General features: G+C 40.2%; 1 protein-coding gene across 4 annotated transcripts in view; it reads left to right on the forward strand.

Moving 5' to 3' along the window:
* The window catches only part of LOC129556455 (ATP binding cassette subfamily C member 4 (PEL blood group)), a 187,185-nt gene that overhangs the window by 153,686 nt on the left and 9,633 nt on the right, over positions 1 to 23,866 (forward strand). For all 4 annotated transcript variants that reach the window (XM_055426562.2, XM_055426563.2, XM_055426564.2 and 1 more), the window contains 5 exons: positions 603 to 794; positions 6,154 to 6,309; positions 14,094 to 14,183; positions 19,297 to 19,469; positions 20,061 to 20,166. In XM_055426562.2, the coding sequence (XP_055282537.2) occupies positions 603 to 794; positions 6,154 to 6,309; positions 14,094 to 14,183; positions 19,297 to 19,469; positions 20,061 to 20,166 (717 nt within the window). The remainder of the gene's footprint in view (positions 1 to 602; positions 795 to 6,153; positions 6,310 to 14,093; positions 14,184 to 19,296; positions 19,470 to 20,060; positions 20,167 to 23,866) is intronic.

Below are 23,866 nucleotides of genomic sequence, written 5' to 3' on the forward strand. Positions count from 1 at the left end.
GCCTGAACTTACTGATGGCCCTTCTTTTGGAAAGTACTATCAAAGGTGTCAAGTTATGTTTGTTTAAGAGGCCTTAGTCAATATGTAAATTGCCTCCTTTTTTGAATATTTTCCTTTTCTCCTAAAGAGAGACAAATGATGAAACTGGAATTTGTCTGTTTCACTCTGTAATAGAGTAGAAAGTAGCTAATTACTAAAATGTGATGTAGTGACCATCCAGTTCTATTCATCTATAACAGATGATCCTTCTGTAGCAAAATACTAATAATGATTTCTGTCCATACATACTGTTTTCATTGACAAGGTTTTCTATTTTTAAATCCTTGGATCACTTAGAGTATTCAATTTCTCTAGGTCATTTAGTCTTGATATAATGTTGAACATTGTAGCCATAATAAAGGTGCTACAAGACAATGAAAAGCTACACATCATCAGTATGCTGTTTAAACTAGTACTTCTGTCTTTTGTAGATGCAAAGACCTGAGGTATTCTTAACTATAGAAATGCAGATATATAGATACAAAAGCAGAAGTTTCATTCATAATCTGACGTTCATTAAGAAGACCCTCTGTTCCTGACTCATGTGATGTCCTGCGTTTCAGATGATTTCAGTAGAAAGGGTGATCGAGTATACAGATCTGGAAAAAGAAGCGCCCTGGGAATACCAGAAACGCCCGCTGCTGTCCTGGCCCCACGAAGGCGTGATCATCTTTGACAACGTGAACTTCTCATACAGCCTAGATGGGCCTCTGGTATTGAAGCACCTGACAGCACTCATTAAATCAAGAGAAAAGGTTTGTGTCAGCCACTTCCTTCTTTAATAGCTTACCTGTGAACATTTAGCCCCACATCTGCTATTGGCTTCCTGAGCGGTGTGTCAGGGGGAACTCTTTTCATCCTGTGTGCGTGAAGATATAGATCGGTCTGTCAGTCGGAACCAGAGTAGGCTCTTGGAACAGAGACTTAAGTGAGAGTGGACATGGTGGTAGGAACCTCTTCCCTGCCTACCTTGTGCCCCACCTGCCCCTCTAGCTTCAAGTTCTGATGTTCACATACTCCCTGCACCCGGGTCCTGTGGAGGCTCTCCCGAAGCTTGGTGTCCTCCCAGCTCCCACTGCGCGTGCTGCTGTCTACCTTAGAGACCCTTCCCCTCGGCACCGGGCCGGTGAACGGCTCCTCATTTTCTCAGCTGACTCTAGCGCATCTGCTTCTGCAAGACACTGTTCTTCCATCTAAAGAAAGTGACAGGTGAATGGATAAACACAGGTGGTATATCCTCACACTGAAGCATTATTCAGCCTGAAAAAGGAAGAAAGTTCCAATCTAAGGACATCAGGTTAAATGATAAATAAGGCAGACCCAAAAGCCACCAGTACTGTAGGATTCCACTTACCTGGGATTTCCTAGAGTACTCAGATCCATAAAGAAAATCGGATGATGATCGCCATGACCTGAGCAAGGGGAATTGGTTGTTGTTGTATAATGCATACAGAGTTTCAGTTTTACAACGGGGAAAATACTCGCAAGGGACAACAAAGTGAATGTGCTTAACACTAAACTGTCCCCGTGAAAATGGCTCAGTTAGTAAGTGTTACATTATCTGTACTTTACCACAGTTAATGGATGGCATCTTTGACACGGTTTGTAATTTGGGGTCTGTATCTCACAGATCGCCAGTGCTTCTTAAAGATCAGAGAGCATCTTATTTTCATCTCTGTTCCCCAGCAAAATCGTATTTTTCAGGGCGCACAGTGTGCTGAGAGACTCCCCGCTGGGAAAGTGAATGAGTAACACATAGTTGTGAACAAGCAGTAACCAAAACACACACACACACAGCACAACTGCGTAAATAACCTATTACTACTGTGTTAAATGCTTGGTATTTAACTGCTGTTTAAAACTCTTCCCACCACAGACCCATCTAATGGACTGGAGCTGTAATTTAATGAATGATACCCTTGTGATGCAAAAGAGTATTCAACTTAACGCCCAAATGATATGCAGGGAGAAGCTTCAGTTAATCACACAGCAAAAACTGGCTAGTAGGTTGGGAAGGAAATGAGGTTTGCTTGCTCGCAGACATTTTGTCCACCATACTTCCTGTTGTATATACATAATTCTGTTAATTTACCCATCTTAAGTTCTCCCAAAAGCCATAAAATATGAATTATCTAAGAAACTGCAATACAACTTAGTAACATAAGCTACGTGCATTCTTCCATCTTAAAATCCCTGAATCATAGGTCTTGCTGAGCTTCTAAAATGTATGTAGGAAAATTGAGTCTGGAGAGTGAATTAAAAACTGCAATAATGTGTCTTTTGATCTGTGTCTCAGTCCACTGTCAGTATCACCATTAGCTTCATTTCTGTGTTTGGAGGTGACACTTGGGCAGTGTGTTCATGAAGTCGTTTCACTCCACCTGTGAACATCCCAGGTTCCCTCTCCTGCTCACCTGTCCCAGCCCCCGTCACTCCAGGACACCCCTTTGGTGTTGGGTTTGATTGAGAGCTGGGAGTGGGAGGGATGTGGGAGCGAGCAAGCCCAGCACAACTGGGGCTTTAATTCTCATTTTCTCTGCTGTCCTGATTCCCAGAAGTAAATGGGAAAAATTAATAGGTATTATGCTGGTTTCTAATTCATAAAAGAAATAGCAAGTAAAAATAAAGAACCAAAATGAGGTAAATAGCACTGTAGACTTCCTGAGTAGATTCTGAACATGGGCTGCATTTTTCATTTAGATGATTTTGTGGTTGATTTGATCATTTTAGAAAGTACTGGGCCATTTTAAAGCATTTTCCAGCTCTAGAGGTAGATTGATTTTGGTTTGTTATATTTTTCTCACTCAGAGCTATTACTTGGATAATACATTTTTACAGATGCTTACTAGACCTTGCTATAATGTGCAAAAATATTAGTTTCCTACCTTTTCTCCTTTGTACATAATATATCCTTAGCAAACCCTCCCCTCACTCCCAGATTGTCCCAGCTTCCTAATTCCTTGCAACTCAGACTGTGTTACCAGGGCCAGCAGCATTTATAACATCTGGGAGCCTCTCAGAAATTCAGAGTCTCAGGCCCAAAGAGACCTCTTTTCTCAGCATTGCATTTGAGCAAGACCTCTGTATAGGTTTTCTCTGCATGTCTTTGGTTTCAGGAATGTAAACTTCAGTGACACTGGTGGCACTCTCCATGGACAATTCATAAAGCCCGTTGGTGTCCTGGGAGACTTTCAAATGATAGTTTTGATAAGTGAACGGTAGAGATAGCCTGGTCTGGGTTTTATTTGAGTTGCTCTGTTCTTAACCTCTCCTCACTAGAGTGTTGAAGTTGCATTCCTATGGCCCTGAGCAGCCCTCAGTGTCCCTGCCATATCTTGGCCATTTACCCAAAGTCTACAAATATCCCAGTTTACACAGATGCATTAGTTTCAGTATGCTGCTAAGTCACTTCAGTCGTGTCCGACTCTGTGTGACCCCATAGACGGAAGCCCAACCAGGCTCCCCCATCCCTGGGATTCTCCAGGCAAGAACACTGGAGTGGGTTGCCATTTCCTTCTCCAATGTGTCAAAGTGGAAAGTGAAAAGTGAAAGTGAAGTCGCTCAGTCGTGTCCGACCCTTAGCGACCCCATGGACTGCAGCCTACCAGGCTCCTCCATCCATGGGATTTTCTAGGCAATAGTACTGGAGTGGCTTGCCATTGCCATTTCAGTATAGCTGATATTAATAGCATGGGCTTCCCTGGTGACTCAGTAAAGAACCTGCCTGCAGTGCAGGAGACCCAGGTTCGATTGCTGGGTTGGGAACATCCCCTGGAGAAAGAAATGGCAATCCACTCCAGTATTCTTGCCTGGAGAATCCCATGGTCAGAGGAGTCTGGCAGGCTGCAGCCCATGAGGTCACAACAGGCGAACACAACTTAGTGACTAAACCACCACCAATATGAGTAGCATAGAAGTGTACAAACATTTTTACAGACACATTTCTCACCTGTATTGTGTTGTGTGTTGATCTGCATATTATAACACCCAGAAATGGAAGCATACCTGGTTTTATTGTGTTTCAAAGTGCTGTTTCTTTGGGGGTTTCTGTTTTTTCACAAATGGAATGTTTGTGGCAACTCTGCCTTAGGCATGAGCAGCAACACCATTTTCCCTGTAGCATTTACTCACTTCATATCTCTGTCACATTTTGGTAATTGCTGCAGTACTTCAAAACTTTTCAGAATATTTGTCATGGTGACCTGTATTCAGTGTTCTTGAAGTTACTCCAGCCCGAAGAGGGGTCAGGTGATGGTTAACATTTTTTAGAGGAAGAAAAATATCCATATGAATTGAGTTATTTTTCGATATTCCCATTATTGGTGGTGGTCTGGAACGAAATCCACAATATGTTCAAAATCTACATGTACACAGAACACAGGAGCCATATATATATATATACACACACACACATATATATACATACATACACACACACACACACATATATATACATACACACACACTCTAGGACCTGTCTAGTTGCAGAAAGTGTCCCATCTTTATTAAATCAGGATTTATCCTATCATACAAAATAGGTACAAAGAGAAGCCACTTTTCTTTCTGTTACTGTGTCTAAAGTTAAATTTTTGAAATTGAATTATTTTCTTTACAGACTGCAGTTTTAAACTTTGGAAGTATTTAATGAGAAAATAAATCAAGTTTCCATAGTATAATCAGTGCTCCGAGTGGTTTGGTTCGTCTCTGTTTTTAAAATTGATTTCCAAGTGACTGAAAAGCGTGTCCCCCTCTGTGTGAGTGTGAGCTTGGTGGTGAGGGAGATGATGAAGACAAAGCACAAACGTCAATAAAGCCAACTTAGAAGCCGGCAGAGGGGAGCACTGCCGGTCACAAGGTGCAGGTGCTGGCTATGCCCTCGGGACTTGGCTAGTATCATGGACTTCCCAGGTGGCACTAGTGGTAAAGAATCCACCTGTCAGTGGTAGAAGTGAAGAGATGCTGGTTCATCCCTGGGTTGGGGAGATCCCCTGGAGAAGGAAGTGGCAACCCACTCCAGTATTCTTGCCTGGAGAATCCCATGGCCAGAGGAGCCTGGCGGGCTACAGAGTGTCAGACACGACTGCAGTGACTTAGCATACATGACAGCATATCATATGCCCCACCAGGGAATTTGTAGTTGGCCACCTAGTTAGTAAAAAAGACCAATTTCTCCATACATGTTTGAATTCAGAAAACTAACCAGTTTTTACAATAAAGTTTTACTCCTGATCCTCAGTTTATGTGCATTATATTGAATCTTTGATCTTATTGTTAATGCACTTAATTTCTCTCTGCTTAGATTTTAATAACCTGGCTGATACTTGACACGTATCTTTCCAGGGTTTAATTATAAGTATTAATTGGTTTGTAAACTGTCTTTTGAAGTGCTGAGATGAAAGGTCCCATATAAATAGAAAGTGTTGTTTGTGTTGTTGTTTTTGTTGACCCCATTATCTGTGTTTTGTCTACCTGGCTACTGCCTTTTAAGACACTGAGACTTGCATTTTAAAATTTTAAGATGTTTCCTTTCAAGACAAATCATTAGTAAGGTGTTTATTATCTGGAAGTGATTTAGTTTGTCTACCAAAGATTACTTCCTCTTAACTGTAAGAGATCTGGAAATCTGAATATTTGTTTGTATGTAAGACTTCTGCCTTGACTTGTTGACGTATCTGCATAATTAGTCACATAATTCTCAATGTTCAAAATATCTAGACACTAGGAGTACAACTAATGTAAAAGTTGAATTCTAATGGAACACTTGGAAAGCTTCTGACTTTTTACTGATGGTGGACTGATTCTGTTCTTCAAACCAGGGGTCTTAACCATAGCACATTTGTCAGTGTCTGTGATTTTTGGTTTCCACCATCTGGTGCGTGCTTCTGTCATCAAGTGGGTAGACTCCATGGCTACTGATGTCCATCCTACAATTCTCAGGACAGCCTCCCTTCCCCAGCAAAGAATTACCTGACCCAAAATTTCAACAGTGCCACAGTTGAGAAACTTGAGAGAGTACGCTCAGTAGAACTTTTAAAAGTCACCTTCAGCAACTAGGGTTTTTCCTAGGTTTGTTGTATATTGTTAGTTCTTAATTCCTCCTGAATCTCTTTACAGGTTGGCATTGTGGGAAGAACAGGAGCTGGAAAAAGTTCCCTCATCGCTGCCCTTTTTAGATTGTCGGAGCCTGAAGGTAAAATCTGGATTGATAAGATCTTGACAACCGAAATTGGTCTCCATGATTTAAGGAAGAAAATGTCAATTATACCTCAGGTATGCACATCAGAGCATTTTCACATGTTCTTTTTATACACCATCTAAGTTTAATTTCTTTTGATTTCTTGTTTTTTAGTTGGATGAAAGTGTTGATTCTTTTTCCCCCAGTCGAGCATATTTTTAAGTACAGGTATTTTCACAGATACTTTCTCAGGTATCAGGTTTTTTGTGTTGATAGTTTGTTTCTTTTGTGTGTGTGTGATTTAATAACTTCTCCAGATAAGATTTCTGGATTTAAGCTTCTTCAAGTACTACTATTTTGCCCACTGATAACCACATAATTCTGAGGACACAATTATAAATGGTTCGTTTAACATATGAAAGGCTTCTGTGGGGGAAAAAAGGGCATCTTAACTGTCTTAATGATGGAATTTTGCTATAGGAAATAAGCTGCGTCTTTAGAGTTGAAGGCTTTCTGTGAAAGTGTAGGACTTTGAGAGTTACAGTGTATATAGATGGACAGGGCAAAGTTTTAGAAATTCAGTTCAGTTCAGTCGCTCAGTCGTGTCCAACTCTTTGCGACCCCATGAATCACAGCACGCCAGGCCTCCCTGTCCATCACCAACTCCCGGAGTTCACTCAAACTCATGTCCATCGAGTCGGTGATGCCATCCAGCCATCTCATTCTCTGTCTTCCCCGTCTCCTCCCACCCCCAATCCTTCCCAGCATAAGGGTAGTGTCATCTGCATATCTGAGGTGATTGATATTTCTCCAAGCAATCTTGATTCCAGCTTGTGCTTCTTCCAGCCCAGCGTTCCTCATGATGTACTCTGCATATAAGTTAAATAAGCAAGGTGACAATATACAACTTTGACGTAGACCTTTTCCTATTTGGAACCAGTCTGTTGTTCCATGTCTAATTCTAACTGTTGCTTCCTGACCTGCATACAGGTTTCTCAAGAGGCAGGTCAAGTGGTCTGGGATTCCCATCTCTTTCAGAATGTTCCACAGTTTATTGTGATCCACACAGTCAAAGGCTTTGGCAAAATTAGCCGTTAGTAAATGGTTTTAACCAGGCATGCAGTACGGAATAGTGAGGAAAAGCACAGGATGTGGAATTCCATCTCCTCTCCCTTAAAAGGCAACTAACAGTACCACCTCCTCAAGCTGCTGTGAGGACTAGATAGGTCACTGCGTGTGGATCAATTCACATAGACCCAATACATGGCTTCTGTGCTGGTGGAACATTGAATTGACCATCTCTTCCTGGTTTCTGACTCTTCCTTTTTTTTTAAACTTCTTAAATATGTATGCTTTTTAAGGAGTGCTTGATTATTTTCATAGTAGAAGCTCCTGTCATTCCTTATGTTTCACCCACTTGAAATAATGCAGATGATGTTTATTGATCAGTTACTGTCCTCCATGTATATAGCCAAGAACAACACAGACCCTGTGCCTTCATCTTTAATCCTGCCCTCTGCTCTGATATACTTTCTGGTTTTATTTTTTTATCTTTGGTATTTAAAAAAAATTCTCTGCAATCATCTGACCATCAAGGAATGCTGAGAAAAATAGATACCTTTAAGAGAACCATAGAAAAGAGAGATTAAGAGCCAGGCAAATGTGCTTCCTGGAATGTGGGTATAATGAGCTCTGAAATGTTATTAGCAAGCCTACAGAACGTGGCACCCAAAGGAAGGAGAGCATGGATTTGTGTCTTATGACTTACAACTGTTGCTCCCTACCCCTGTCCTCTAAAATACCTGGAATTAGTATAAGTACTTTTGGAATCAAGATATTCTTTTTAGACCACAGTGAAATGCCACCTCATACCTCTAAAGATGTCAACTATTTTTAAGAAAAAAAAAGAAGCAAGTGTTCACAAGGATGTGCAGAAATTAGAATCCTTGTGCATTGCTGGTGTGTGTGCGTGCTGTGTCACCTTAGTCGTGTACAGTTCTTTGCGATGCTATAGATTGTAGCCTGCCAGGCTTCTCTGTCCATGGGATTCTGGACAGGAATACTGGAATGGGTTACCATGCCCTCCTCCAACGGATCTTCCCAACCCAGGGATCGAACATGCATCTCTTAAGTCTCCTGTGTTGGCAGGTGGATTCTTACCTGAAGTACTTAGAGCAGTTGGTTCTTGGTGGCTGACTTGGTGATTAATGCAGAAAATAAATGTTTCTAGATTCCCACTTTTAAGTTTTGATTTTACCCATCTCTGAAATGGGCCAAATGAGATTAGTTCTAAGACATAATGGGTGTGTCTATAAAGTACTTTTATGTCCGTGGATAAAAGGATTGAGAAACGTGCCCTGTATTACTTTTAATGCTTCTTAATAAGAAAAGGTTGTATGCTTGTGTACATAAAAGAACTCTATAAATAAAGAAATAACGTTAAATGATCCTTGGCTCTGCCAGTAATGTTTTGGAAGCACATCTGAGCAAAGACTAAACATCCCTTGACATCACCACGTTTTGGTTCTGTTCCATCAGTTTCCACCCTACGTTTGAGCATGCTCTGTGTACACACTCCAGGGAGCGTGCTTACAAAACAGTGCTAAGCTTTGTATCCATGTAGATAATGATCACTAACCATTGTAAACACAGAACTTTATTTTTTCACGTTCTATGTCTTTGTTTCTGAGGCGCAGTGCTATTTGATAAAAGAGAATGTTTGTGTAAAGTGTCCCAGGAGATTATTCGGGAGGCAGCCAGGGATAGAGCATAGACTGAGTGTCACCATGAGCCACCTTGTAATTCATGCTCTGTCTCATATGACCTTTGGCCCTTGAGGAAGTCACTTGTCTGGAGGTCCAGCATCCTGGTCCTTGAACCAGGTCTAGAAACTAATATGATGACACAGATTTGTTGTGAGATATGACTAAGCATTTTCCTGGTGGTTCAGTGGCTAAGACTCTGCTTGCAGTGCAGGGGCTCAGGTTCAATCCGTGTTCAGGAAACTAGGTTCCACACGCCATAACAAAGACCTGTTGCAGCCAAAGAAATAAATTAAACAAATACTTTTTAAAAATATGTGGGGTTCCCTGGTGGCTCAGGTAGACAAGAATCTTCCTGCCATGCGGGAGACCCGGGTTCAATCCCTGGGTTGGAAAGATCCCCTGGAGAAGGAAATGGCTACCCACCCCAGTATCCTTGCCTGGGGAATCATGTGGACAGAGGAGCCAGATGGGCTACAATCCATGGGGTCGCAGAGAGTTGGACATGACTGAGTGACTAACACTAAAAATGTGACTTAGATTAGAAAATGTTTGCGGCCCATGGCTGATTCTTGGGACCAGTCAGTCAATAGTAATTATAAGTATTCTTAAGAATGAAGGCTCTGACCTTTCAGGTGTTATTTCTAGAAGGCTAACACATTTTGGAAAGACTTTGTTCTTTCTTTTCATGTTTTTGTAGTCTTTGGTGATTTTCATTACTTTTATGGCTTATAACGTAAACCACATTGTTTATAGAAATTTAAAGAGTGAAGCAAAGTTAAACAATGCAGTAGTGTTTTAGCGAAAAGCATAACTGAAAAATTCTCCAAGGAGCAAGAGGAAAGAATATCACTTTTTTTCTTGGTTGTTGACTCCCCTCCCACCAGGTTCTTTCCTGACCATCACCCTGTACCCCAGTCATACTTTTCAGTCCCCCACGAAGCCCTTTGGCATTTTTCTCAACACTTTCCACATTCTTGACAGCTGTCTTGCTCTGCTTGAAGACATGACTTCTGTCTCTCATTTCTCTAGTTTTTATTGCAGCCCCTGATAAGTTACACAATATTAATAATAATTCCTAACACTTGTGGAATTCTTAACACATGTTGGCCTCTTTCCCTACCCTCTCCTCCTTAATCCTCATAATTCTCTTGTTAACCTTATCTCACAGATTTGATAACTGAGGTACCACGAGCTTATCCCACTTAGCAAGTAAGCAGCAGAGCCTGAATTTCGTATGTATTTTAAGGTGATTCTCAACTTCAGAGCCTGAGCAGCTGATCACTCTGTGAGGACTTCAACACCCTATTGACTGTCATCCACAGTAGAACTGCTTCGTATCATGTTCACACACACACGCACAAAATTTAAAGAAACATTATACGCTGCTTTTTACTCTCCATTCTTCTAATTGGCTTTTCTCTTCTTTTAAATGGACTTTAAAACCATCTAGGATTCTGTTCCAGCTAATATATTCTGTTCTAGGATTCTGTTCCAGCTAATATAAAAGATAAAATGACAGTCACAAGGAACAAAATTGACTTTCTGATCCATTGACTGAGCTTGCAATTGGATAGATCCTGCCCCTCCCTGTCCCCTGTTGAACTGGGCTCCTGGTCAGTGTTAGCATCACCGTTGTTGCAGCTTCTCACATCAGCCTTGCACCGTTAGCCCCATTTGGCAGTAAGGAAACTTGAGTCTTGGGAAGGTTAATCAGTTACCCCGAGTATAATCACTAATACGAGCCTCTTTGGATGATTCTCTGTACCTAGAGAAAATAGCACTAGGAAATTTGTGGCACAAGGAAAATGTTTTCTGTTGAAGAGGGATTCGGTGTTTGTGATTGTAGCCCAGAGACCGGTGCAGATCAGCAGCCATCATCTTAATTATGATTAGATTCATTTCTTATATTTAATAGTTTTTCTTTCTACCAAAGCAAAACCTTGGTATTTTTTAAACAGCCCCCTCTGCTCTTCTGGTATTTCTGTTCTTGTGTTTTCTTCAGTAAGTTAAAGAAGGTGAACCAGAGCTCTCTCTCTGACTACTCCTTGATTACCTGGATTTCTTTTCCTTTTTATCTTATTGAGAATAAAACTGAAAGAGAGAAGAGTTGAATATGCTGTTACTAGTAAAGAAATACAACTGGATTCTAGCCTAAAGTAGTCAGCCCTTTGGAAGGCAGCTATACTCACCACTATACCACCAACGCCTGCCTAGTACTTTGTTTCTGACACTGAAATGTTCTTGGAACTGCTCCTTGGAGCCCCTGAAAGAGGACTTTACATGACTTAAATTCTTCTTTATTTGTTGGCAAACAATGTCCTTTTCTCCTGAATATGGATGATGATTAGTTCATTCAGAGGCTACAGGATCTTAAAAAAAAAAAAAAAATGAGGGTACCAAAATTTAAAGTGACTTCAGGTGCTTCTCTTATTCTTGAAATAGGCAAATGAGTTTCCACTTACGAAAAGTCCTCAGATTAGAAAGGAGAACAGAGCTTTAGGACACCAGGAAACAGGAGCAGTAGATAATTTTTTTTAAAATTGAAGTATAGTTGATTTATGGAACTTCCCTGGTGCCTCAGTGGTAAAGAATCCGCCTGTGAATGTAGGAGATGGGGGTTCAATCCCTAGGTTGCAAAGATCCCCTGGAGGGGGAGATGGCAACCCACTCCAGTATTCTTACCTAGAGAGTTCCATGGACAGGGTATTCTGTGAGGTCGTGAAAGAGTCAGACACGATTTAGTGACTAAACCACAACAATTGTTAATTTACAGTGTTGTGTTAATTTCTTAGTAGTAGCTACTCATGATAGTCCTAGTTTGGGACTGAAATGATTGTGCTTTATCTGCCTTGTTTGTAACCATTTGTACATTTTTTGTCTTGGTCCCAGATCATTTTAAGCATTAGAAGGTTAGTAGGTAGGGTTTCATTGTAGGATTGTTATCCTACAAAGATAACAATCTTTTCTTCCAGCAGGCTATACTAAGGGTCCCTTAAGACTGCCTTTTTTTAGTCTTTCGGTTGTGTCAAGGGATTATCAATTTACTAAACTAAATACTGTGATTCAGCATGGCCATTTTTGGGTCACATACCTAATATGAACTCGTGTCATATTCATAACGAAGGAAAAAGTTACTATTGAATATGGCACAAAGGATTACATCCGACTTTAAACCTTAATGAAAAACAGATTGGAAACCGATGTTTCATTTAAAATACTACGTTGTACAAGAGTGTTTGTTCATCACCTGTACTGTGCCAGCTACTTTGTATTAAGTGAGGTTTAATTCTGTGCTTTCAGAAAAAGATTCTTAGCCTAATAAATTTAGTGTATATTTACATGAAGCTTGTAGGTCCTACCATAAATCTCTACACTGAAGTGTTCTGCCTGCAGAACAGTTGTACAGCACTTATTTATTTATATGATTATTAACTTTGGTAGTTATAAATGGGTACTTTAATAATAATATCTGTGAGAAATGATTGTTAATCTGACCCTTGTCTGCCCTTGGAATATGTGTCTACTGTGAGCACTGGTACCTTTTGAAGATAATATAATGGTTTCGAATTTGGATGAAAGTGGATGAAAGTAGAGTGAGTAGAAACCAAAATGAACACCACACGTAAAATGCATTGACATTAAAACAGACACTGTTCACTAATTGCCTGTTGTCTTTATAGCTTCAATCAGTTAATGTTTTGGTACATCATCCTTTTCATTCCACAGTTTTGATTGAAATTTTACTGATTTTGAAATATGTTTTTGACTTGTCATAGCAAAGAGAAATATTCTTACTTAAGAAACGATTGTCTTTCATCCATTGCTGCTAAATAAACAATAGATGCTGCCTAGTATATCCTCTGTGGAGAAGGCAATGGCAAGCCACTCCAGTACTATTGCCTAGAAAATCCCATGGATGGAGGAGCCTGGTAGGCTGCAGTCCGTGGGGTCGCTAAGGGTCGGACATGACTGAGCGACTTCACTTTTCACTTTCACACATTGGAGAAGGAAATGGCAACCCACTCCAGTGTTCTTGCCTGGAGAATCCCAGGGACGGGGGAGCCTGGTGGGCTTCCGTCTATGGGGTCGCACAGAGTCGGACACGACTGAAGTGACTTAGCAGCAGCAGCAGTATATCCTCTGAGAGTGACAGTATAGACTTAGGTGAGCACCCTTATAGCATTGTGAGATGGTTAATTTCTTTTCTTTTTGTGACAATCAACAGTGGATTGGTGATAATTAGCAGAATCCCCCTAAGGCCTATAGAGTGTCTGAGTGCTCCATTGAACACTTAGCATAAATCAACTACAGGCCTTGGTCAAGGATTCAGAAGTGAAGGATCCTTTCTGCAAAGAATCTTGTTTTTGTTCCATAGTCTTTGGAGAGACTCATTTACAAAATTTCCAAAGATAAGTTGTTGAAGGAAGTGATAATGGAGTAAGGCCTTTATTATGAAATCTGTGATTGAACTTTAAATGGGGTCCCCGTTCCTGTTCTCCTGAACCACCCAAACCACCATTCCCAAACATGTTGATGCTGTGGGACCTTATATTGTTCAAGGAAGGGAGGAAGGTCTGTCTTTTTGTAAAAAACAGTATTTACTTATTCTATTTGGCTGTTCTGTGGCTTTGTTGCAGCACATAGGATGCTCAGTTGCAGCATGTGAGTCTCTAGTTCCCTGACCAGGGATTGAACCCTGGCCCACTGCATTAGGAGCTTTGAGTCTTGGCCACTGGACCACCAGGCACATCCAAAAAGTCTTGTCTTTCAAAACCAATTTATTCCATAGATTAGCTTAAGTAATAACTCTAGAGTATAATATGAAAAGCAGGTAACACTTCATCAAAACAAACACCTCTTGGGACTGCCCTGGTGGGCCTGGAGTTATAATGCAGGGGTCGTGGTTTCAATGTGCAGTTTAGTAACTAGGATCCCATATGGCACGGAGCAGCTAAACCCTCATGCCACGTGACACAGAGAAGGTCCCGTAACCTTGTTATTAATGATTATAATGAATGTTGGGTTTTTTTTTAATTTAAATTATTTTCTGTGAGCATATTGTATAAGATAAAAATAGTTTACAGAAATAACATTTCCTATTTTGGGGTATATAGGAACCTGTTTTATTCACTGGAACAATGAGGAAGAATCTGGATCCCTTCAACGAGCATTCAGATGAGGAACTCTGGAATGCCTTAGAAGAGGTAATTTATGTAATGTAATTAACATGTTAACATCAGTTCCTATGTGTGTACATTTATAGCATTGCAGGTAATTACTGGGAGTCTATCAGTGTAACAGACTTTGTTTACCTCCTAGGAGAACGTTGATGACATAGGTGCACTTAACATGTGTGTATTGATGATAATGAAAACCAGCAGTGTAATGCCTCACACTTTCTGGCTTTTCCCCTAGAACCCAAAGCAACTAGATAACGTGGTTTTTTCCTTAGCAGAGCACTGAACTGGAAGTTAGCATTAGGGGGTCAAATTCTACTAGTGACCTAGTGAATTAACATCCTAACTACCCTGCAATATGCTACTGGAGATCAGTGGAGAAATAACTCCAGAAAGAATGAAGAGATGGAGCCAAAGCAAAAACAACACCCAGTTGTGGATGTGACTAGTGATAGAAGCAAGGTCTGATGCTGTAAAGAGCAATATTGTATAGGAACCTGGAATGTTAGGTCCATGAATCAAGCAAATTGGAAGTGGTCAAACAGAAGATGGCAAGAGTGAACATCAACATTTTAGGAATCAGCAAACTAAAATGGACTGGAATGGGTGGATTTAACTCAGATGACCATTATATCTACTGCTGTGGGCAAGAATCCCTTAGAAGAAATGGAGTAGCCTTCATAGTCAACACGAGTCCAAAATGCAGTACTTGGAAGCAATCTTAAAAACGACAGAGTGATCTCTGTTCGTTTCCAAGGCAAACCATTTAATATCATAGTAATACAAGTCTATGCTCCGACCAGCAATGTTGAAGAAGCTGAAGTTGAACAGTTCTATGAAGACCTGCAAGACCTTCTAGAACTAACACCCAAAAAAGATGGCCTCTTCATTAAAGGGGATTGGAATGCAAAAGTAGGAAGTAAAGAAACACCTGGAGTAACAGGCAAATTTGGCCTTAAAGGACAAAATGAAACAGGGCAAATGCTAATGGAGTTTTGCCAAGAGAACGCACTCATACCAAATACCCTCTTCCAACAACACAAGAGAAGACTCTACACATGGACATCACAGATGGCCAACACCGAAATCACATCAGTTAAATTCTTTGAAGCCAGAAATGGAGAAGCTGTATACAGTCAGCAAAAACAAGACCGGAAGCTGACTGTGGCTCAGGTCATGAATTCCTTATTGCCAAATTCAGACTTAAATTGAAGAAAGTAGGGAAAACCACTAGACCATTCAGATATGACCTGAATCAAATCCCTTATGATTATACAGTGGAAGTGAGAAATAGATTTAAGGGACTAGATCTGATAGAGTGCCTGATGAACTATGGACTGAGGTTCGTGACATTATACGGGAGACAGGGATAAAGACCATCCCCAAGAAAAAGAAGTGTTAAAAAAGCGAAATGGCTGTCTAAGGAGGCCTTACAATAGCTGTGAGAGGAGAAGCGAAAAGCCAAGAAGAAAAAGATATACCCATTTGAATGCAGAGTTCCAAAGAATAGCAAGGAAAGATAAGAAAGCCTTCCTCAGTGATCAGTGCAAAGAAATAGAGGAAAGCAATAGAATGGGAAAGATTAGAGATCTCTTCAAGAAAATTAGGGATCCCAAGGGAATATTTCATGCAAAGATGGGCTCGATAAAGGACAGAAATGGTATGGACCTAACAGAAGCAGAAGATAATCAGAAGAGGTGGTAAGAATACACAGAACTGTACAAGAAAGATCTTCATAACCCAGATAATCATGATGGTGTGATCACTCACCTAGAGCCAGACATCCTGGAATGTGAAGTCGAGTTGGCCTTAGAAAGCATCACTATGAACAAAGCCAGTGGAGGTGATGGAATTCCAGGTGAGCTATTTCAAATCCTAAAAGATGATGCTTTGAAAGTGTTGCACTCAATATGTCAGCAAATTTGGAAAACTCAGCAGTGGCCACAGGACTGGAAAAGGTCAGTTTTCATTCCAATCCCAAAGAAAGGCAATGCCAAAGAATGCTCAAACTACCGCACAATTGCACTCATCTCACACACTAGTAAAGTAATGCTCAAAATTCTCCAAGCCAGCCTTCAGCCATACGTGAACCGTCTACTTCCAAATGTTGAAGCTGGATTTAGAAAAGGCAGATGAACCAGAGATCAAATTGCCAACATCCTCTGGATCATGGAAAAAGCAAGAGAGTTCCAGAAGAACATCTATTTCTGCTTTATTGACTATGCCAAAGCCTTTGACTATGTGGATCACTACAAACTGTGGAAAATTCTTTAAGAGATGGGAACACCAGACCACCTGACCTGCCTCTTGAGAAATCTGTATGCAGATCAGAAAGCAACAGTTAGAACTGAACATGGAACAACAGACTGGTTCCAAATAGGAAAAGGAGTATGTCAAGGCTATATATTGTCATCCTGCTTATTTAACTTATATTTAGAGTACATCATGAGAAACGCTGGGCTGGAAGAAGCACAAGCTGGAATCAAGATTGCTGGGAGAAATATCAATAACTTCAGATATGCAGAGGACACCACCTTATGGCAGAAAGTGATGAAGAACTAAAGAGCCTCTTGATGAAAGTTCAATTCAGTTCAGTTCATTTCAGTCGTTCAGTTGTATCCGACTCTTTGTGACCCCATGAATCACGGCACGCCAGGCCTCCCTGTCCATCACCAACTCCTGGAATCCACCCAAACTCACGTCCATAGAATCTGTGATGCCATCCAACCATCTCATTCTCTGTCGTCCCCTTCCCCTCCTGCCCTAAATCTTTCCCAGCATCAGGGTCTTTTCCAATGAGTCAGCTCTCTGCATCAGGTGGCCAAAGTATTGGAGTTTCAGCTTCAACATCAGTCCATTCAGTGAACACCTAGGACTGATGTCCTTTAGGATGGACTGGTTGGGTCTCCTTCCAGTCCAAGGGACTCTCAAGAATCTTCTCCAACACCAACAACAACACAACATCAATTCTTCGGTGCTCAACTTTCTTTATAGTCCAGCTCTCACATCCATACATGACTACTGGAAAACCATAGCCTTGACTAGATGGACCTTTGTTGGCAAAATAATGTCTCTGCTCCTTAATATGCTGTCTGGGTTAGTCATAGCTTTCCTTCCAAGGAGTAAGCATCTTTTAATTTCATGTCTGCAGTCACCATCCGCAGTGATTTTGGAGCCCAGAAACATAAAGTCAGCCACTGTTTCCCCATCTGTTTGCCATGAGTGATGGGACCAGATGCCATGATCTTAGTTTTCTGAATGTTGAGCTTTAAGCCAACTTTTTCACTCTCCTCTTTCACTTTCATCAAGAGGCTTTTGAGTTCCTCTTTACTTTCTGCCATAAGGGTGGTGTAATTTGCATATCTGAGGTTATTGATATTTCTCCCAGGAATCTTGATTCTAGCTTGTGCTTCCTCCAGCCCAGTGAAAGAGGAGTGTAAATCACACATTTGGATTGTGATAATAATTATTTATTGGGAGTCATGTCATTTTAATGCTGCAACATGAATGTAGGTAACAGAAGAAGTCTGGTGCTTTTGCTCAGTTTTTATATGGATAGGTTCATTTCTAGAGGATTTTCTGTTATTTGTGTTTGACTTTCCACCACTTCCTTGAATTTCCTTGCTGCTAAGTCACTTCAGTCATGTTCGACTCTGTGTGACCCCATAGACGGAAGCCCACCAGGCTACCCCGTCCCTGGTATTCTCCAGGCAAGAACACTGGAGTGGGTTGCCTTTTCCTTTTCCAATGTGTGAAAGTGAAGCCGCTCAGTCATGTCCGACCCTTAGCGACCCCAATTTCCTTCCCCTTGCATGAAAAAGATTTTGACTGTTATGGTGCTAATAGTTTGTATATGTTAATGCTAATTATTTTGTATATTTGCCCCAGTTCTAAAATTGATTCTAAGCTACTTACGGCAGAAATTCTTTCTAGGTTTCTAAATCACATAGAGGTTCTTAATTCCTCATATGCCCTATCCTCAGTCTTTTGCTTTTAAAAAGTAAGCACTTAATAGTTACTAAATAATTGCTTGATCTCTTCATTTCAGAAAAGTGTGACTTATTTCCTTAAAAAAAATCGTATTTTTGTCATTGTTGTACAAATCCCAGTGACCAACTGCTCACATTGTTTTTATGGATTTGTACCTTTTGTCATTTAGTGTCATTCTTCCAAGCTCTGAAATCTGTCCTTTATACAGATGGGTTTGAACTCTGAGCATTTTGATTCTGAGGTGTCACAATTTCCTGCCAGTAATTCTCGTTTCTGAAAGCAGATTATCTTTAGCAGTCAAAATTTTTTTTCTCTTTTTTATTTTGTAATACTGGTTAATCTTATAACAATAGTTTAAACACTATCCACTCCCATAGGCTGGGGAAATAAAATGTTATGTTGTGTCTTGTATTTCACAAGATTTTCATTCACTATGAAGCTTTCACTATTGGAGAAGGAAATGGCAACCCACTCCAGTGTTCTTGTCTGGAGAATCCCAGGGACGGGGGAGCCTGGTGGGCTGCCGTCTATGGGGTTGCACAGAGTCGGACACGACTGAAGCGACTTAGCAGCAGTAGCAGCAGCATGAAGCTTTCACTAGATTGAAGTTAAACAGACTTGAGTGGCCTAGTAATATAGTGTTAAACTTGGGAAAGAAGTCCCCTGAATAGGCTTAAGGGATGTAGCTGTACAGTTAGTCATTGTTTGAATTTTTTTTTTAATTTTCAGACATTCCAAAATGAATTCTTCATAGGATTATGTCTTTAGAGAACCATACTTCCTGCAGGAATTAAAAAAATTTTTTTTTCTCTGTAGAGTACTGACTCCACTGAAGAATGTAGTTTGGGAAACTTGAGTCAGCCATAAGATTCCATTTAGATCACACTGGGAGAAATAGCTTCATTTTTTTGAGAGACTTTCTGAACTAATTCCTAGGTGAGGTTCGCAGTAGGTGTCCTGTGGCAGGGATGGGTCACTGAGACCTTTCTGTCCTTCACAGACTCCACTGTCTTCCTTGCTGATATGAAGGAGCTCTCCCCATCACCTGGCTGTACATGTAAGACATGTCTAAGCACTAATGTCTAAGAGGCTTGTCCCCTTTAGTAGTAGTTCCTTTAGGAAAATGTCCTTCTTCTTTCTGTATCCACAGGTGCAGCTGAAGGAAGCCATCGAAGATCTTCCTGGTAAAATGGATACTGAATTAGCAGAATCCGGGTCAAACTTTAGTGTTGGACAGAGACAACTGGTATGCCTTGCCAGGGCTATCCTCAGGAAAAACCGGATATTGATTATTGACGAAGCCACGGCCAATGTGGATCCAAGGTACAGAGCTTTGGCTCATGAAATTGGAATGTGAAATTTAAATATGGTAAAAGGAAAAAAAAAATAACATTTCTGAGAAATGTTCTACGTGCTCTCTTTTGTCCACGTTTATCTCTTAATAACATTAATTTCAGAAAACAGAGAAAGAAACCAAAACATGTGTTAATGTTGTTATGAGGCATCCTAAGAGAGCTTGATTTCTAGTCCAGCTCCTGATAGTTTCACGAAATTTCTAAGGAAGACTATTTTATATTGTTTTATAAAAAGTCTTTTAAAGAGACTTTTATTCTACTCAGTTTTTGACGAGCAAGATGTCTTAAAGTACTGATTTTTAAAAGTCTGATGAAAATATTATGTGGTAATTTTTTCATTTTTTTCTTATTTTTTTAAAAATTTTTATTTAATAAGTGGTACAAAGCACAATGCCAAAAACAGTTAAAATTTCACCAAACGAAAAAATACTATAGAATACACAGTTTTAAAAAGCTACATTAAGTTATTTTACAGCTGCCTCTGGCTGCAAAAAGAAAAAAAAAAACCCTGCTCTTTCTGTCTTTACTGAACTAATAAATTCAACTTCTTTGTTTCTAGAACTGATGAGTTAATACAAAAAAAAATCCGTGAGAAATTTGCCCACTGCACGGTGCTCACCATAGCACACAGATTGAATACTATTATTGATAGCGACAGGATAATGGTAAGATGTTCTCCCGTGTAATTTCCATTTATGTTCCATTTTTCAATGTATCTTTCCATGTAAAACATGGTAATGTCCACTTAGTTAGTTTTCCCTCTTATTCTTGACAGTAACTCCAGTATGGACCCACACTTTTAGAATGTGCTATTAAATAATATATGTAGTAATTTCATATTTTCATATTAAAAGTTTGTTTGAATTGTTATTTTTCATTAAGATGAAAAACTAGAAAAATAAATGCTAGGCAAGTCTTCAAATTTCAGCGTTCAAGAACATAGTCATTTCCCCTATGTCACAGATTTTTTTTCTGGATTTTTAGGTTCCCTTAATCATAAAATTAGCCTTTCATTTAGACTGCCTAGAGGTTGTCAGGTTAGGTTGCAGAATTTCTCAGCTTTTGGAATATTCACAAGATTTCCTGAGCGGAGTCTTTGAGAAAAGGCCTCGTGAGAAAAACGAAGCATTTCAACAAATAGCATTTAATTTAGGAAATCTTATTACATAGGAATTGGAGGCATGGAAAAATAAAAGATACACTGTGCTAATTGTGTTAGTTAGCAACTATCTAGGTTAGATCTCCAGACATCGCTCTCATAATTTTGCCCTCTCTTTCTAGAATTGGTGGCTTAGGCTAAGGTGGTAGCAGTGGAAATGGTGAGATAGTTGGATTTGGGATCAAGAAGGACATATAGCCAAGTGGACTGTGTGATGGATTGAACGTGGGATCTGAGGAAAGAGAGAGGAGTCGTTGCTGGTGTCCGGGTGTGGAGACTGAGCCTGTGGGTGAATGGGGAAGTCGGAGAGAGAAGGGAAACGCAAGGATTCTCTTAGAAGCCTCTCACCTTTGCAATGACCGGGCTTGTTTTCCGTGGTTGACTTTGCCCTTCACTGTGGAGCTCCCCTTCCCACTCCTGTGTTGGGTGACCTTCCGTTTAGGGCTCCCTGGTTGGGTCATCAGTGATGTGACGGGGAGGTCCCATGGGGAAATGTAAACTTGGCCACTTGGTCTGAGCTGGGGGCAGTTGCTGACTCCTGGCAGGATTAGACCTCATGGGACCTAAGAGATGGGCATACCGCAGCTTCAGAGGTGGGGTATTGTCCGCTGTGCTCCTCCCACCCCAGGTCTGAACCTTGTGTTTTGTTCTAGAACTTCGGATTATCAGTCAACTTTTCAATTTGGCAAAAAAGAAACATGATAAATAGTGTTTTTTCTCAAAGCTTTCATTTTTGAGACTGTTTTTTTTTCTTGTGTGCTTTAGAAATATAGGCATACTTTGTTTAACTGTGCTTTGCAGATGTTGTAGTTTTTACAAATTGATGGTCTGTGGCAACCCTAAGCCAAGAAAGTCTGTCGAGTCCATTTTCCAATTGCATGTGCTTATTGCTTCATGTCTCTGTCACCTTTGGGTAGCTCTGTGCACTCTTTCACATTGACTGCTTTCACTATCATATTTGTTATGGCGATCTGTGATGTTATTAGTCTCTCTTGGTGAAGGCCCCGACGATGGTTAGCAGACTTTTGGCAACGAAGTGTTTTTAAATTAAGGCAGACTTAATGCTGTTGCGGACTTGCTAGGCTACCGCGTAGTGTGAACATAACTTCTATACACCCTGGGCAACCAGAGTATTTGAGTGCCTCACTTTATCGTGATACTCACATCTTCATGGTGTTCTAGAAATGAACCCCGTAATTCTCTGAGGGATGCCCCCACTTGTATCCTTTGCAGAAAGCATTCCTTTCCAGAAATATTCTTAAATACTTCCTGGAAATTTTTCTAGGAAGTGTGGACATAAAGACAAGTCAATTTGCTACAAAGCCCAGTGCTCCGGAGAGCGGGTGGCCAGCCTTGGTCGGGGAGGGGCTGGGGAAGTGACAGATGCTGATGAAGGGCAGAGCCAACAGTGTTGTCACCATAAAGTCATGTAATTACAAGCGCTTACGGTGTAATAATCACATTTTGTTGCACTGGTGAATACTTCTTCACAAAGACGGATGGATATGGTTTTGTTTACTGTAAGTACATCAAGCAGAAGGCTTGTTGGGAAACAACTGTGACCCAATTAATAGCTTTGTTTATGTTGTCGACTCTCCAAAGGGATTTACCCAGTTTTGGTTCATTAAGCACCGTTAATGTGTTAGGCTAAGAATTCTATTTTACAAAGATGTTCTCTCAGTTTTAAGTTTATTAAACATGATGGAGTCATAATGACAGCTAATGTAATCTTCCTTACTTTCTCTGCTGTCAAAAAACAGTGGAGCAAGACAGACAAATGAGAAATCCTCTTTCTTCTAAGACTCAGCACTATCTCTACATTAAAGGCTCCTTCCTGTACTGTTTAGGATTAGCTGGTTGCTTGTGACCTGTTTTGTCTTCAGCCAGTAGCACAGCTTTTCCCTCCAATCCTTGCACACTCCAGTCTTCAGATCACCCCAGATTCTCCCTGGTAACATGAGCGAAGTTGGCATATGAAAATCTACTATTGGCCTAACAGTATTGTTGCCCATGTTCAATATTTTCAGTGTCTGCAGTTAGAGAATTTTTTGGAAATCTACAATGTAGGACCAAAAACAAGAGCCGAGAAACTCAGATCCCACCTCTTCTGTTTGTAAACAGTGTTATGGTTTTTATATTCTTTGCTTTTCTTCATCAATTCAAACCTTGTTTTAGTAAGGTTTTCCTGGTAACTGAAAACCAGGAACTGTTGTTGCATGTCTGCTTGGATTTGTCACCACCCACACGCAAAAATAAACAAAAACCTGCCCTTATGCACAATCATTACATTGCTAATACTTTTAAGGGTCAAATAGATCTTTCTGCGTTTTATTTTGTTAATCCTATTACTTTTTGAGAGCATTATGTTTTTTCTGCCTTTCCCTGTTTTAGATACTGAGCAGTGCTGAGAACTACTACTATCTCAGTGGCATCATGTGTTTTAGACAATATGAAAGAAAATGGAAAGATTTAGCATTCATTCAAATTTGAAGAAAGTAGAAAGTTGGAAAAATATTAATATTACTGATTTCCATGGAAAAATATAGCTTTTATAGTCAGAGAACTCATTTCTACCAACTCAGAGGCAGTGATTTTTAAAAGTTGTGGCTTTTGAAGAATGTGAAGCTCTTCATTGTATGAAGTAATGTGATATGTATACTTAGTCTCTGGAATGAGAGAGACCTATGTTTTAAAATTGCATTTTTTTCCTTCAACATCAGGAAGAATGGTTATGCTCTATAATGCTATACTTAAGTAAAATTACACATTCAGGGCATATAAATTGGCATGTCAAATTATAGGACATTTTAATAATTATGTAGACATAACAGATTCATTTATTTTTGAACTCTTTTGTGAGGCCTGCTCTTAGCAGGGATTCCCAGTAGTAAAGAAAAGTTTAACAGGAAAATGGCCTTTATGAGACTTAATAAAATGTTTGTGATTAAATACCCTGGGACAGAGTTAACTGCAATACCTAGATGTGGAAAAACAACCTGTGTCCTGCTTAGCATCTCAGCGTATTCTCCAAAGATGTATTTACTCTAAATATGACCTAAATGAAGAACTAAGTACCACTTAACATCAGAACTGTTTTCCTAGATACGTCATTTAGGCCAATGGCTTCAGACCCTTCCTTTCCTCTGAAACCATTAAGCAAAGCCACTAATAAGCAGAAAGGCAGAGTTAAGAGTCCCTTCCTCTAC

Source organism: Moschus berezovskii, chromosome 13 (assembly GCF_049115385.1).
Source record: "Moschus berezovskii isolate FMDL1 chromosome 13, NW_MosBer_1.0, whole genome shotgun sequence".
Taxonomy (NCBI): domain Eukaryota; kingdom Metazoa; phylum Chordata; class Mammalia; order Artiodactyla; family Moschidae; genus Moschus; species Moschus berezovskii.